The sequence below is a fragment of the Periplaneta americana genome, chromosome 14 (assembly GCF_040183065.1).
Source record: "Periplaneta americana isolate PAMFEO1 chromosome 14, P.americana_PAMFEO1_priV1, whole genome shotgun sequence".
Taxonomy (NCBI): domain Eukaryota; kingdom Metazoa; phylum Arthropoda; class Insecta; order Blattodea; family Blattidae; genus Periplaneta; species Periplaneta americana.
Window position 1 is genome coordinate 136,107,265 of NC_091130.1, and position 15,235 is coordinate 136,122,499.

Genomic DNA, 15,235 nt, shown 5'->3' on the forward strand with positions numbered 1-15,235 from the left:
TTTGAAATAAAAATCACACTGTAAGTAGGCAGGAAACTCAAATTTAAAAGGTGGTTATGTACTGTAACCACTGCGCTTCAAAGGGTTAAGGGAAGTTTCACTGTACTTGGAATCATCACGAAAGATGCCCTTGAAAAAAAAAAGTGTGTTAAATTTCGTTTAAAGTAAGAGGGAGAAATTACATGAAGAAAATAAAATTCTAAAGAAAGAACGTCCTAAAAATCTTGGGGTGGGAGGAGAGTGAATAATTACTCGAGGAGGAAAATTACGCGAGTAAATACGGTATATGACTAAGGAGGCTGTTATTACCTTCTTGTCTACATAGTCCACACTTTTTCCTCTTAGCTGGTTCTGTGGAAGCCTGTCCTGGTCGTTTTGTACCATGCTGGGCTAAAAATAATGAAATAGGTTTTGTAAAAATAAAGGTTAAACAACTTCACATCACTTTATGTATTTCATAGCGATAGTCAAATAACACATGTATGTAATTAGGATTATGAAAGTTACTGGTAACAGACTATAGTCGCTAATCGCGATCAGCATTATCGCGATTACCGAAAATGTGGTGACACACTAGGTCACGCTTGGTCCCGTATGGTCAACAGCTGAATTACCATTGAGGAAACAATTTTCTCTCTGTACATACGTATATGTTTGTTTCCCTTCTGGACAACACCTAAAGTTCATAATTTCTTTTGATGTTTGTTCATTGTTTTTTTTTTTTCCTTTTTCTTTTTTGTTGTTTCTTGCAGTGTGATATGGGAATTTATTTGTTAAAATTGTTCTATGCTTTACAATGTAAGCTGATACAATTTATATCATTACTATTTATATTATTTTGAAAAGAGATTTTATAACCTATAAAATTTATAGCATCATGCAAAAAATTTATATTATTTTGTAATAAAACATATTTTTTAAAATCAACCCTAACCTCAACGCTAGCGTCGTAATGGAGACTGAAATTGAAAATCTGAAAAAGAAACCAGTTCCAGTTTGTAATCCATTATTTATTGAAATGAAACATCTTTTAGCAGTCTTCTATTGCTCTCTCTCTCTCTCTCTCTCTCTCCCTATATATATATACATATATATATATATATATTCGTCTGTCATTTGTTAATATATTTCTTTTTACTTTTCTCACATCTTCATTAAATTTCTTCATTACGTCTAATAGGAGCCAAATTAATTTTCTAGCCATTCATTTTCGTTTCTATTTCATATAATACAATGGAAGGGGTAACAAAATTCAACAGGCGAAGCTATCACGACTTCCTAAATAATATAAATCAAGGTGATTCGAAACCAAAGATTACTAAAATGTTACTTTCGTCCACTGGGCCATGCCTCAGCGTGATTATCTTGTTCTGGAAACAGGATTCAGCTCCTGATCGCGATCGGGACAGTCACACAGTACAAACCAATCGCGATTAGGTCGATAATCGCGATTAGTGACTGTAGTCTGTCACCAGTATAAAGATAGTAAAGCATATAAAAGAACTCTGTCTATGAAACAGACAGCAGCGAGCAAAATGTATTTCTGACGAGGATTATTTTCATACTACTCAATTATTCCATTGTGTAAAGCTAGCAGACATCGTAACAAAGTTATGAACTTCAATAATTAATGCATTAGCAACCTATCAGTCGACAGTAATTCCTTAACATGAAATATTTGTCACTAACAGTTTCATTGCAAAAAATAAGAAGAGGCACATATGAAAGTATTCTGTTGATGTTGAATTTTCAATGTTCATATAATCATATTTTAAGGTGCTTGTACACAATAACATTTTTCTTCCAATTCAATGCTTCACAAGAAAACTTCTCAAAGATCGTCAAATATTGATCACTAATGAAAAAGATTTGTCAAAGACTTTCGTATTGCTATAAGGATTTGACAAGATTTTAAAGAAGTGTTTCAAGTTCATTGTAACCTAATACGTTATCTATCAAATATTGCATATTATTGGAGAATTGCATATTATTTTAAAACAAAATATTTACCACTTGTATTTGCCTAGAATTATAGGTTAGAATCTTCATTCAAAAAATACATGTACTAGGACTCAACTTGAGATATCTGCCTTGCAATTTCCTAATACACATTATTGTTATTCATTTAATTGTTCATTTAATGCCACACTACAGCTGGATTAAGACACAGTAGGAATTATGGACCAAGACTATACAATTCAGTATTGAAAAATAATCCAGACCTAAGCAATTTACACATTCTTAAGTTTAAAAATAAAGTGAAAATGTTTGTATGATATTTGATACATTTTATTATAATTTTTTTAAGTGTTACTAGCATTATATGGTACTAATTTTTATTGTATTTATCTGATGCATGTACCCTATAAGATAAAACATTGTAATAAATATAAATAGATCATTTTCTTAATTAATAACAGTGTATATCTCCAATAAATGATTCCTTACCATCGCCACAGATACACTTGATTGTACTTATCACTATATCTTGTCACTAGAAAGTTATTGAAATTTATATTTTCCCCGCCATTCATAAAATATTTTGATATGATACCTCTTGCACAAAAGGGGAGATCTATAACTGAAACTCGATTAATATATTTCAGTATTATTTGAATTTATCCTGGTAATAATGAACAGTTTGACTCGTAGACATTTTGTTTTTTCAGCATTAACTTCCCATGATTTTACGAGAAGATTCGAAGAGAACGGCAGTTACGTAGACTTTCAGCTCCCCACTACTACCATTAATGCACAACACAATGTCAATACGGCGGTTGCTGTCGTCTGCGATACAACGAACTTTTCTGTTGATTTTCGAGTTTGGCAGTTTTTCCGGTTATTATATGCTTATTTAAGTTGTGTTAACTCTCGCTAGTGGTTTTATATTCTATTTTATCCGTCTTAGTATTTATTTTATTATTGTAAATATTTTTGTTTTATCACTATTATTATTATTATTATTATTATTATTATTATTATTATTATTAATGAATTATTTTGTATTACAAACTTTGTATAATTTCTGTCACGATTATTCTATTATTATTATTATTATTATTATTATTAGTATTATTATTGTTATTATTATTTATATCATCAGCATTATTATTTGAACCCTGTAAAATTTATGTAGACTACTGGACTGTACCCGAGCACGAGCATTATGCTCATTTCGGGTATCTATTCACATGTATTCAATTCAAATGTAAATTGTAAATAAATTTGAATTTGAATTTGAATTGTGCTATTCCACAGAACCAAATGGGTTTAATTCATCTGGAATTAACTTGCAAACAACTTTCCTCGGCCAGGATGTCATACCTTTTGTGGTTCTTGGCACCATAATATTTCCAAATGCCACTGGTCAATTCTTTTACCAATTAGAACTTCTTTTTTCTAATGCCACCAGATTGTATTTCGACATTTCTGGTCTTCTCTCCTAGTAGTGGCTTATGTGTAACTCACTTTTGAGGTTGGGGCATTTGGAAGGCAGAGTTATATTATCCCGATGATCTGATAGGATGACCAGTATGTATGATTATGTGGCGCTAGAAGAGGTCTTAAATCTATACTTAACCTAAATTAGAGACCACGGACGAACACAGGAACAATTCCCTTTAAAAGAAAACTTCTGTGCTCTAACCAGGAATCGAACCTGGGACCACTGGACCATGAGATTGATGATTTCTTGCTTACTTTAAAGACAAAGGCTTTTAAAGTACTGTAAGTGATTTCACAATAAAACTTGTAAAGTATTTTTATCAATGTTTTTTCATAAAAGACCATCATAAACTTATCTGATTTAATAGTGCAATGTTTTTTTATTTCATTTCTCGATTAATGTTTTCGGTTTGATAAAAAACCATCTTCAGATCATTATTACCTCTAAATTGAACAGTTGCATTGAAATACAATGGGTTACATTAAACCATATTATGTTTAAATCATAAAATTATATAAAATCATGCAAAGGATATCATAAAAACATTAATGTATACACATATTTAAAAACTATTAAAATATGAAGATTAGAAGTAAGTCTAATGTGAAAGTTATTTTGCAGAGTGTACAGTCTTGTGCTTCCTTTCAAATGTGAAAAGGTATCCTATAATTATTTTACATAATAACTGTCATGAAGTCTGCATTTACAAGATATCTTACTGTGCAGTTGTAATGCAGACTTCATGACAGTTATTATGTAAAATAGTTATAGGATACCTTTTCACATTTGAAAAAAAAAATACCTTTTCACATTCGAAAGGAAGAGTAAGACTGTACACTCCACAAAGTAACTTTCACATTAGACCTACTTCTAATCTTAATATTATAACAGTTTTTAAATATGTATATACATTAATGTTTTTATGATATCCTCTGCATTATTTTATATAATTTTATACTTTTAACATAATATGGTTTAACGTAACCCATTGTATTTCAATGTAACTGTTCAATTTAGAGGTAATAATGATCTGAAGATGACAGAAAACGTTAATCAAGAAATGAAATAAAAAAACATTGCACTATTAAATCAGATAAGTTTATCACGGTCTTTTATGAAAAAACATTGATAAATCAATACAACTTATCGGAACAAAGATGGGTATTAAATTGTAAAGTATTGGCAAGTCTTGAATTCTTGTGAAACATTGAATTTGACGCAAATTTGATCGTGTAGAAGCAGCTTTACGAATCAAATTAAAAGAAGATCAAGGCTTAAAGTATACAACACCTCAGCACTTCCAACTTTGCTGTAAACATAGTAGCCTATATGTATAACAGTTTTACTAACGAATAAAGCAGTACACATATACCTGAGCCCCGCCCTCTAGATGTCGAACTCCAACCTCCTCTTCCTCTTCCACCACCGCCACCTCCACCACCACCACCACCAAAACTTCCTCCTCCTTCACCCCCACTATTATCATCTGCCCATTTGAAGAAATTGCATCGTTCAGTTTGTGGTTTGGCACATGCATAAAATTGACGTCCTTTATTTGGGCCTTCTTTCTGCACAGTGAGCCTGTCAACACACGAAGCAAATTTCACTGACAACTATACCAACTATGTTGTATTTATTCCTCTCGACACTTCTAACAGAGACAAACTATTCAAGACCAATGTAGTTAGCCTATGTTTCTTATAAATGCCATGGGACTTAAGAAATTATGTTCATAGGTGAGCTCAAATTCTTTCTCGCAGCATTTCACTCTTATAGAAAAAACCTGTACGGTTATTTTCAACGTAACTGCATGTATCGCCAATTTATCCCATGTGTGTGTTGCTACTAGATGAACGAGATAACAAAATAACTTAATTTAAAAGCCATGTTGGTCCGACAAGTTAACATGTAAATGAACATAGGTAACATAAATCCTTCAATAACTGTCTATTTTTAACCTAACGAGTAGTACATGAAATTACATTAGGTTATACACATAAAATATGTTGTTGTTTTCTAATGCCAGGCGCTTGACAATAAAGTCATTTGACCTCTTGCACTCCAATATTTTTCAAAGATATTATCATGACCAGCCACTGAAGCACAGATTTTGAGGTGTTCCGAATCCATTTCTTGGTTTGAGTTGCACAATGGGCAGTTAGGGGACTGATATATTCCAATTCTATGCAAGTGTTTGGCCAAACAATCATGGCCTGTTGCCAATCTAAATGCAGCTACAGACGATTTTCGTGGTAAATCGGGAATTAACTGTGGATTTTGATGCAGACAGTACCATTTTTTCCCTTGGGATTGAGTTACCAAATTTTGTTGGTTGAAGTCTAAGTATGTAGATTTAATAAATCTTTTCACAGAGTAATACGTAGATTTAGTAACAGGTCTGTAAGTAGCAGTGCTAAAGCATCCGCATTCTCGTTTCCCAGGATTCCACAATGGGATGGTATCCATTGGAATACAATTCTTTTATTGAGTGATATTGAGAGAGCATTTTAGTTATTTCTGGTGTTTGAGATGAAGGTGTGTGTTTAGAGACATAAAATATATGACTAGCGCTTTCGTCAATTGGATGGCATCTTCAGGTCTAATTAGCATATCATGATGCTTTTTACATAAACACATAGATGAAATGCAACAAATAAAAAGTGATAAAATACATGACATGAGAAAATTTACAATATTAAAATAACTGCACAAACAGAAGGCAAAGTGAAATAATGACTTGAAAACAGGCGTGGTGGTTGTAGTAATTCAACCTCTATAAAGTCTAGATATTAAATTACAGAATCTATGCCTTGAATAAAAGTCTGCAAAAACATGTGTGCAGATTATGAAATATAAAAGAGACGGTTAAAAGGGTAAAAAGTTGCAACAGTCATCACGACGCATAGAATGGTAGCGTGTTGTGAATCTGTAAGAATCAATAAGAGATGTTTTAGTAAAGAAGGTTTTAAAATTTGTAAAGCATCAGACAATTTTTTTAAGTTTTTTCAAAACCTATCAACAACGGGAACATTAATTTAGTTGCAGAAGAATTTTATATAGCTAAATCACTTAGTAATAACATTTCGTTACTTAATGAACAATTACCTAATCCTAATAACTCTTTATTCAAATTGGTCAATGGGAACTCTTCTTGCTGCAACATGTACCCCCATCCACTTACGTCATGATGTGATTCTTTTATATGTCATTGCACCAGTCAACACCACGCAACCGGCCATGTAACATCGAATCTTTCCATGGCTTCAAAAATTTCGTAAGTGTTTTATCGCTACATAATTTTCTTTTGAACCGTATAGGTCTATTTTTCTTTACTAAAACATCTCTTATTCATTCTTACAGATTCACAACACGCTACCATTCTATGCGTCGTGATGGCTGTTGCAACTTTTTACCCTTTTAACAGTCTCTTTTATATTTCATAAGCTGCATATGAATCGATCATTATTGAAAGATCACATGTCCACTTTTTTGACAAATTGAGTTATGACTACCTTCATATTCTTCTTAGTGTAGTGCACCGTTTACTGAAGAAAAGGCACAAATATGTCCACTCTACAGAATGTAATAATTATTGAATGAATGTACTTTCCCAAGGGTAGCTTCCATTTGAAAATAAAAATCGTATATAGTGATAACGGAAATGTTTATTTTTATTTTATTTGTTTAGTATGCTGTATCTTTTGACAACCCTTACTGAAGGGCAGCTACCCTTGTGGGATTTATTTATATATAAAGAAGTTTCTGTTTATTATTGAAAGGGCACGTGTCCAGGACATGTGACCTATCACTGACAAACTTTCTCATTTTCCCATCATTCTTTGCATGATGTACAATATAAAATCTTTGTTTACAACAGTTACAAAATGGCGCATAGTTGAATCATTAGGAAAACGAGCGCCAAAAGATCAGAAAATATACTTTCAAATTTTACAATATTCAGTGATGGTTTTTGATGCTAAGTCCCCAGTTATAAAGGCTGCATATGAATATATTGACGAAATAATGATACACACATTCAAGTTACTGCAGAGAACTAATGGGATGTCTCCTAATGACTTGAAATTAGTTGAAATTAAATCACATTATGGAAAAGTTTCAATACGTAAGAAGAAAGTTGAAGATGTCAGCAAAGTTATGCAGTATGTACTTTCTGAATATCTTCAATTTTATGAAGAAATTCTTCAGTGGCCGATAGAAGGAAAAACAATGAAGATGACTGAAAACTTCAGAGGAAGTGTTTAATGAAGGAACTTAAAAGCTTTTATGCTTTTAAAATGCTTTATTTCAGAAATAAGAGATATTGCCTTAGCAAAATAATGTACTTAACAGTTAAATTCCTAAGTATTTGTTAGTCAATAATAATTCAAACACATTTAAGGACATAAAAATTCATTTCATTATGTTTTACTTACTGTTTATTATTGAAAGGGCACAAGTCCATCATAAATATTATGTTTTTACAGTTAAGTTTTAGTGATGTTGCCAGTAGTTTATGCATATAAATGTAACTTTGCACCTTTGTCGTCGAATAAAAAATATCTGATTACACTACAAAGTACCATTAGCAAAATAAACAGTTTTTTGCTTCTCCTGTAAAATTGACAAAAGTGGACATGTGCCCTTTCAAAAATAATCGGTTCATATATGTTTTTGCAGACTTTTATTCAAGGCATAGATTCTGTAATTTAATATCTAGACTTTATAGAGGTTGAATTACTACAACCACCACGCCTGTTTTCAAGTCATTATTTCACTTTGGCTTCTGTTTGTGCAGTTATTTTAATATTTTAATTTTTCTCACGACATGTATTTTATCACTTTTTATTTGTTGCATTTCATCTATGTCTTTATGTAAAAAGCATCATAATATGCTAATTAGACCTGAAGATGCCATCCAATTGGCGAAAGCGCTAGTCATATATTTTATGCGTATAACCCAATGTATAATTTGAATAATGCATTTCGTCAGCCCACGCGAGTTGTGTGGATATAAAGGGAAAAGCTGAGACGGTGTCGGGTAGAGTTCCCGGGTAGCTCAGTTGGGAGAGCGCTGGTACATTCAACCAGAGGTCCCGGGATCGATACCCGGCCCCGGAACAATTTTTCCCTTCAAATTATTCAAATCTGCTTTACAGGGAGCTTCACCTGAAAGACTGGATTTGCATAATATATACGTCACTGTGTACATTAACAGAAAACCACAATTCCAAGTCACACAGAGTTTGTGTGCACTCGATGTGGGTCTCTGGCGTTTCGTCAGCCCATGCGAGTTGTGTGGATATAAAGGGAAAAGCTGAGACGGTGTCGGGTAGAGTTCCTGGGTAGCTCAGTTGGGAGAGCGCTGGTACATTCAACCAGAGGTCCCGGGATCGATACCCGGCCCCGGAACAATTTTTCCCTTCAAATTATTCAAATCTGCTTTACAGGGAGCTTCACCTGAAAGACTGGATTTGCATAATATATACGTCACTGTGTACATTAACAGAAAACCACAATTCCAAGTCACACAGAGTTTGTGTGCACTCGATGTGGGTCTCTGGCGTTTCGTCAGCCCATGCGAGTTGTGTGGATATAAAGGGAAAAGCTGAGACGGTGTCGGGTAGAGTTCCTGGGTAGCTCAGTTGGGAGAGCGCTGGTACATTCAACCAGAGGTCCCGGGATCGATACCCGGCCCCGGAACAATTTTTCCCTTCAAATTATTCAAATCTGCTTTACAGGCAGCTTCACCTGAAAGACTGGATTTGCATAATATATACGTCACTGTGTACGTTAACAGAAAACCACAATTCCAAGTCACACAGAGTTTGTGTGCACTCGATGTGGGTCTCTGGCGTTTCGTCAGCCCATGCGAGTTGTGTGGATATAAAGGGAAAAGTTGAGACGGTGTCGGGTAGAGTTCCTGGGTAGCTCAGTTGGGAGAGCGCTGGTACGTTCAACCAGAGGTCCCGGGATCGATACCCGGCCCCGGAACAATTTTTCCCTTCAAATTATTCAAATCTGCTTTACAGGCAGCTTCACCTGAAAGACTGGATTTGCATAATATATACGTCACTGTGTATGATAACAGAAAACCACAATTCCAAGTCACACAGAGTTTGTGTGCACTTGATGTGGGTCTCTGGCATTTCGTCAGCCCATGCGAGTTGTGTGGATATAAAGGGAAAAGTTGAGACGGTGTCGGGTAGAGTTCCCGGGTAGCTCAGTTGGGAGAGCGCTGGTACATTCAACCAGAGGTCCCGGGATCGATACCCGGCCCCGGAACAATTTTTCCCTTCAAATTATTCAAATCTGCTTTACAGGGAGCTTCACCTGAAAGACTGGATTTGCATAATATATACGTCACTGTGTATGATAACAGAAAACCACAATTCCAAGTCACACAGAGTTTGTGTGCACTTGATGTGGGTCTCTGGCGTTTCGTCAGCCCATGCGAGTTGTGTGGATATAAAGGGAAAAGTTGAGACGGTGTCGGGTAGAGTTCCCGGGTAGCTCAGTTGGGAGAGCGCTGGTACGTTCAACCAGAGGTCCCGGGATCGATACCCAGCCCCGGAACAATTTTTCCCTTCAAATTATTCAAATCTGCTTTACAGGGAGCTTCACCTGAAAGACTGGATTTGCATAACCTAATGTAATTTCTTGTACTACTCATTAGGTTAAAAATAGACTGTTATTGAAGGATTTATGATACTTATTTTCATTTAAAATAACTTAAGCTTAACAAAGGCATAGTTTTTCGTTGGGTACTGGCAGACTGTGGATTATCTGGGAATAAAGTTGTTAACTGTCTTGCTAAGAAGGCAACTAATATCTTACAAAACTCCACATGTCAACTAATTACTCACAGGGCATGACTGTTTGTCAGAACACTTGAACAAAATTGGAAATATTTCTTCACCACTTTGTTCATTGTGCAATCTTCAGAAAGAAATGGGTCAGAATCTGTTTCAGCTATGTCCAGCCAGCCCTTTCCTCTAAACCCAGTGTGTGAGAGAGCAAGAGGATTAATGGCTTTATAGCCAAGAACTCAGCATTAGTTAACAACATATCATACCTTCTAGCTGCAATTCCACAATTACAGCTAACTTCGTCCCATTCATTGCCAGCATCATTATTTCCTACTGAAACAGAAAATAACCAATTCCCTTTATTGATGAACAAAGCAAACACACGAGACATAACCACAGTCTAGTACATACAGTCACGAAGCTTGAGTTGATGAGGATACTAGGAACAATAGACTGTGCAGGTACTATTTCTCATTGTCTGTGATGAGGCGATAGTAGCGATCCTATAGTCCCGACGCTGTTATTTCCGGCTTGACTCCACCCCTTTGCTTACGTCTTAGAAAGTGAAGGCTCTATAAAGCCTACTAGTAGTAGTAGCAGGTAGGTAGTATCGTTTGCCATTTTTGTTCTCACATTGCCGAGCTACCATACGAGGAATCTATTTGCCACACCGTTAAACATTATCATGTCGTAGCTCCTATGATAATAAATCAAACGCAATGTAATTCAGCAAATAATTGAGCGGCAAATAACGTCTTCGTGTGCTTTCTGCGAACGCCAAAAAAAGAGCTAAAATGGCTGGCGATTATATTAAGTATTTATCGAGTCTTAAGAAATGAATCAGCGAATCACAAGACGCACACGTTTAAATGTAGCCGACCTGCAACGCGATTGGCTGCCGGAAATTAGAGCGATGGGACTATAGTGGTTAGCAACTATGGAAGCATATTTCCTACGTATTGAGCTTCGTGACTATATATACTAGACTGTGATATTACTGTATATATTAATTTTGATAAATTTCTTGAACTGTACCACGCATTTACGATTTTACTACTAGAGAGGTTAATCTGTATTCAAATAAATTAATATTATCATAATTAATCAATCAATCAAATGTTCAGAAAATTGAATTTTCCCCATTTATTTTATAATATGCCAGTAAACGTCTATGATACAAATCTAGCTTTCAGGTAAAGCTCCATGTGAAATAGACTTGAATAATATAAAGGGAAAAATTGTCCCGGGGCCGGATATCGATCCCGGGACCTTTGACATCTGTAGGATCTGGTGTCTTGTCAGCCCACTCGAGGTGTGTGGAAATAAAGGGAAAAACTGAGGTGTCGGGTGAAGTTCTTGGGTAGCTCAGTCAGTAGAGCATTGATATATTCAGCCAAAGGTCCCGGGATCGATACCCGGAACAATTTTTCCCTTTTGCTTCATAGGGAGCTTCATCTAAAAGCTAGATTTGCATAATATATACGTTACTGTAGGTACGTTAACACAATTTCAAGTCACACAGAGTTTGTGTGCACTCGATGTGGGATCTGGCATCTTGTCAACCCACTCGAGAATACAAAGGGAAAAATTGAGATGGTGTCGGGTGAAGTTCCTGGGTAGCTCAGTCGGTAGAGCGTTGGTGCATTCAGCCAAAGGTCCCGGGATTGATACCCGCCCCGGAACAATTTTTCCCTTTAAATTATTCAAATGTCTATGATGTTATTAACACTTTTATCTGAAATGTTGATAGCCTTTCAGTTTAGTATGGGGTATTATTATTACTATCATCATCATCATCATCATCATCATCATCAAGCAAACAACAACCACCACCACCACCGTGTGCAAAACTATATTGCCTATAAATTTCAATAAACAAATTATACTAAGTAAAAATCATTTACATCATGGGGACAAAGGGATTTCCCAGTCTCTAATCGGGTCAAAAACTTCTGATAGAGTTAATATTTAACCCTTGCTGTGAATTTCAGTGAAGTCCGGAGAGCCTAATTAGTCAAATTCACTTTCCTCACCTCCACGCTGGGGTCCGAATTAAGGAAGAGACTAGTGAAGTGCTGTGTGTGGAGTGTGGTATTGTATGGGGCAGAAACATGGATGTTATGAAGAAGTGAAGAGAAACGGCTAGAAGCATTTGAAATGTGGATATGGAGAAGAATGGAGCATGTGAAATGGACAGACAGAATAAGAAATGAAGCCGTGCTAGGAAGAGTGGATGAAGAAAGAATGATGCTGAAACTGATCAGGAAGAGAAAAAGAAATTGGATGGGTCACTGGCTAAGAAGAAACTGCCTACTGAAGGATGCACTAGAAAGAATGGTGAACAGGAGAAAAGTTTGGGGCTAAAGAAGATATATAGAACACCAAGATACGTGGTTTGTATGTGGAGACCAAGAGGAAGGCAGAAAATAGGAAATATTGGAAAATGCTGGGTTTGCAGTGAAAGACCTGCCCTTAGGCAAGAAACTATCAATGTATGAAGACATCAAACAAAAGTCAGGAATACAGGGCAAATGGCCTTAGTATTTGGGTACCAGTTTACACTGTGCATTGTCTAAAAGCATGACATGGAGATGAGATAATACTCTGTCAGGCATAATAAATTCCATTTGCTATACACACTTTTGTATGGATTGGGTCTCTTATAACAGGACCATAATTGGAATTGAGTTCCTTTTCTTAAATTGTTTGTTTTGAAAACTTTTACCAGCATATGATATTTTTACAAAGAAACACATGAACTGTCAAGGCATTTTTCTTTACTGCACAAAAAATTAAAAGATAATCCTGAGGGAAAGAAATACACCACTTACTTTGAATTCCTCTGTAAGAACTTGAAGGGGCATTGTTTGTAGTTGACATATTAGTATTTTCAAACCTAGAGATAGATGGACTATTCTCTGTATTATCTGCCCACATGAAGTAATTACAGCTTTGGCCTTGTTGATTTCCGCACTTGTAGAACTGTCGGCCTGAAACAGTTCAGTGAAAATCAATACACACAATTCATTAATATTAATTTTATTAGAGCTGTCTATCGACTAAAAATTTTGATTGGTTACCCAGTCTTCAATTGATCAATTGACTAATTAATCGAATTTTAATCGATTTTAAACAGTGATGTAAATTCGAACAAAACACTTAATATTTTATAATTGGTTTTAATTCCATATTGGTGAAAATGTAATATGGCGAACGCCAGTAGGGGAAGTTATCCCCACCCTCACCGCTCGGCATCTCGCTCGCCTGCTCTCTCCCTCTCTCTACTATCTGTCCCGCTTCGATGGATCACTGCCTACCGCCTCGTCTCGCACGTATTTCATAACACATACTAACAAAATTGGGGCGCATTAGAGCAAACACCCACTGGCTCTCGACACGTTTACCTCTGTGATACTTCCTCTTCCCGAATATGGATTCATCGATCTCCACTTCATGTCCTACTCCACCTAATTTCCCTTTACGCCTTTCCATTACCACGCCACAAACTTCTCTGCAGGACTTGGATGTTGCGTAGAGTCATAAGTTTGAGAGATGAAGTTTAGGAGTACATCATGCTCCAACACATGCATTTCTGCAATACGTTATGGCAGTTCCCTTAAACATAAATAGATTCATTTTCCCTTCTACCTCCAACTCGCCTCAGTAGCTGAGAGGTCTAAAGCATGACCAAAAAGCGTGCGTACATTTAGCATTTAGTTACGAACTTACTTGGATCGAATCTTACCCTCTGCGAAGTCATAAGAAAAAAAAAAAAGAGAGAGACATGAAGCAAGGAACAGAGAAGGAGAGGCTGGAGAGAGAGACAGGACAAAGTTCCTCTTTTCCTTCGTAGATGTCGCATTTACTCTTTTTGTTCCACTTTCCTCCACTAGATGTCACCCCCACCCTAACCCCTATTTCCACTCTTTCCCCCTAGAGTGTGTGGTGAGCTTGTAGGGGAAAAGTGGAAAGGGGTCATGGGCGGAGCTTAGCGTTTGCCGTAATACGATTTTACCTCCATATTCTATAAAGAATAACACACTCTTTTTACAAATATTGATATACAGTAAAATTCCTCGTTTCCGGCACCCAAATAACCGAAAAAAATAAAAATTATAGTCATTCATTCGAAAGGGAAGAGTCAGCCAAAGATGTGAGTAGGTTTCGTGGATTGCACATGCCGCATATTGTGTTTATTCTTTACATTGTTCACACGTGAAAACATTGACAGAAAACCCCGTTATGTCCTTGGAATAGATCAGGTATCATTGGCAAGCTATCACTTGGGCCTTGCAAAAATGTGCAGAGACAATATCTTTAAATTTACCATTTGAAGTCGCTCGTTTTGAAGGGGTGTTGGATGAGTCTAAAGAGGAAAGTGTGAAATTTTCTGTTCCTACAGCATGTAAAAGTTTCATTCGAGTGACAATATCATGACTATTATCGCTAAGTGCTGCTGTTGCACAATGGGTTCCGGAAAACAAGGAAAATACAGTACTGTGCCATGCAATTTTATTCTAGGTCTACAGTTATGCAGTACTGTAATTTACAGTTTTCAACTTAACCTTTACGTTCAGATCCCATGTCTCTCGAAACAGTACAACTGATTGAACCCAAGTACTTTAGAAATTTCATTTCGACCTTAACATTTAGCTCAGTTTTAACCATTTTGGACTAAACTTCAGAGCAATGCTAATTCAAACAAAAACAGTTGAACATATGGCACAAGATGATATGTTTTCTGTTTGGTGCTTGGTGTCTGATCTTCAACTATTTCTATTGAGTTAATAATGGTAGGTATTTTGGCCAAGGAGGTAATTAATCTATGTAAGTGATGCTACGACAAGATTCATCTTTAGAAATGAGGAAAGCTTATTAAAGTGATTCATTTTGGTTTTCTATAGTTTGTTGTGTTGCCAAGATTCCAAAAAGTCTAACAACCAGTTGACTTAAAATAGAAGCACAATAGTAATATGCGTTACAA

General features: G+C 35.8%; 1 protein-coding gene across 3 annotated transcripts in view; it reads right to left on the minus strand.

Moving 5' to 3' along the window:
* The window catches only part of Top3alpha (topoisomerase 3-alpha), a 54,635-nt gene that overhangs the window by 3,103 nt on the left and 36,297 nt on the right, over positions 1–15,235 (minus strand). The window contains exons 16-19 of one of the 3 annotated variants that reach the window (XM_069846136.1): positions 13,083–13,241; positions 10,518–10,581; positions 4,818–5,026; positions 310–390 (exon numbers count right to left, since the gene is read on the minus strand). In XM_069846136.1, the coding sequence (XP_069702237.1) occupies positions 310–390; positions 4,818–5,026; positions 10,518–10,581; positions 13,083–13,241 (513 nt within the window). Of the gene's footprint in view, positions 1–309; positions 391–4,817; positions 5,027–10,517; positions 10,585–13,082; positions 13,242–15,235 lie in introns of all 3 variants that reach the window. The other 2 variants (XM_069846135.1, XM_069846137.1) reach the window with 2 other exon arrangements.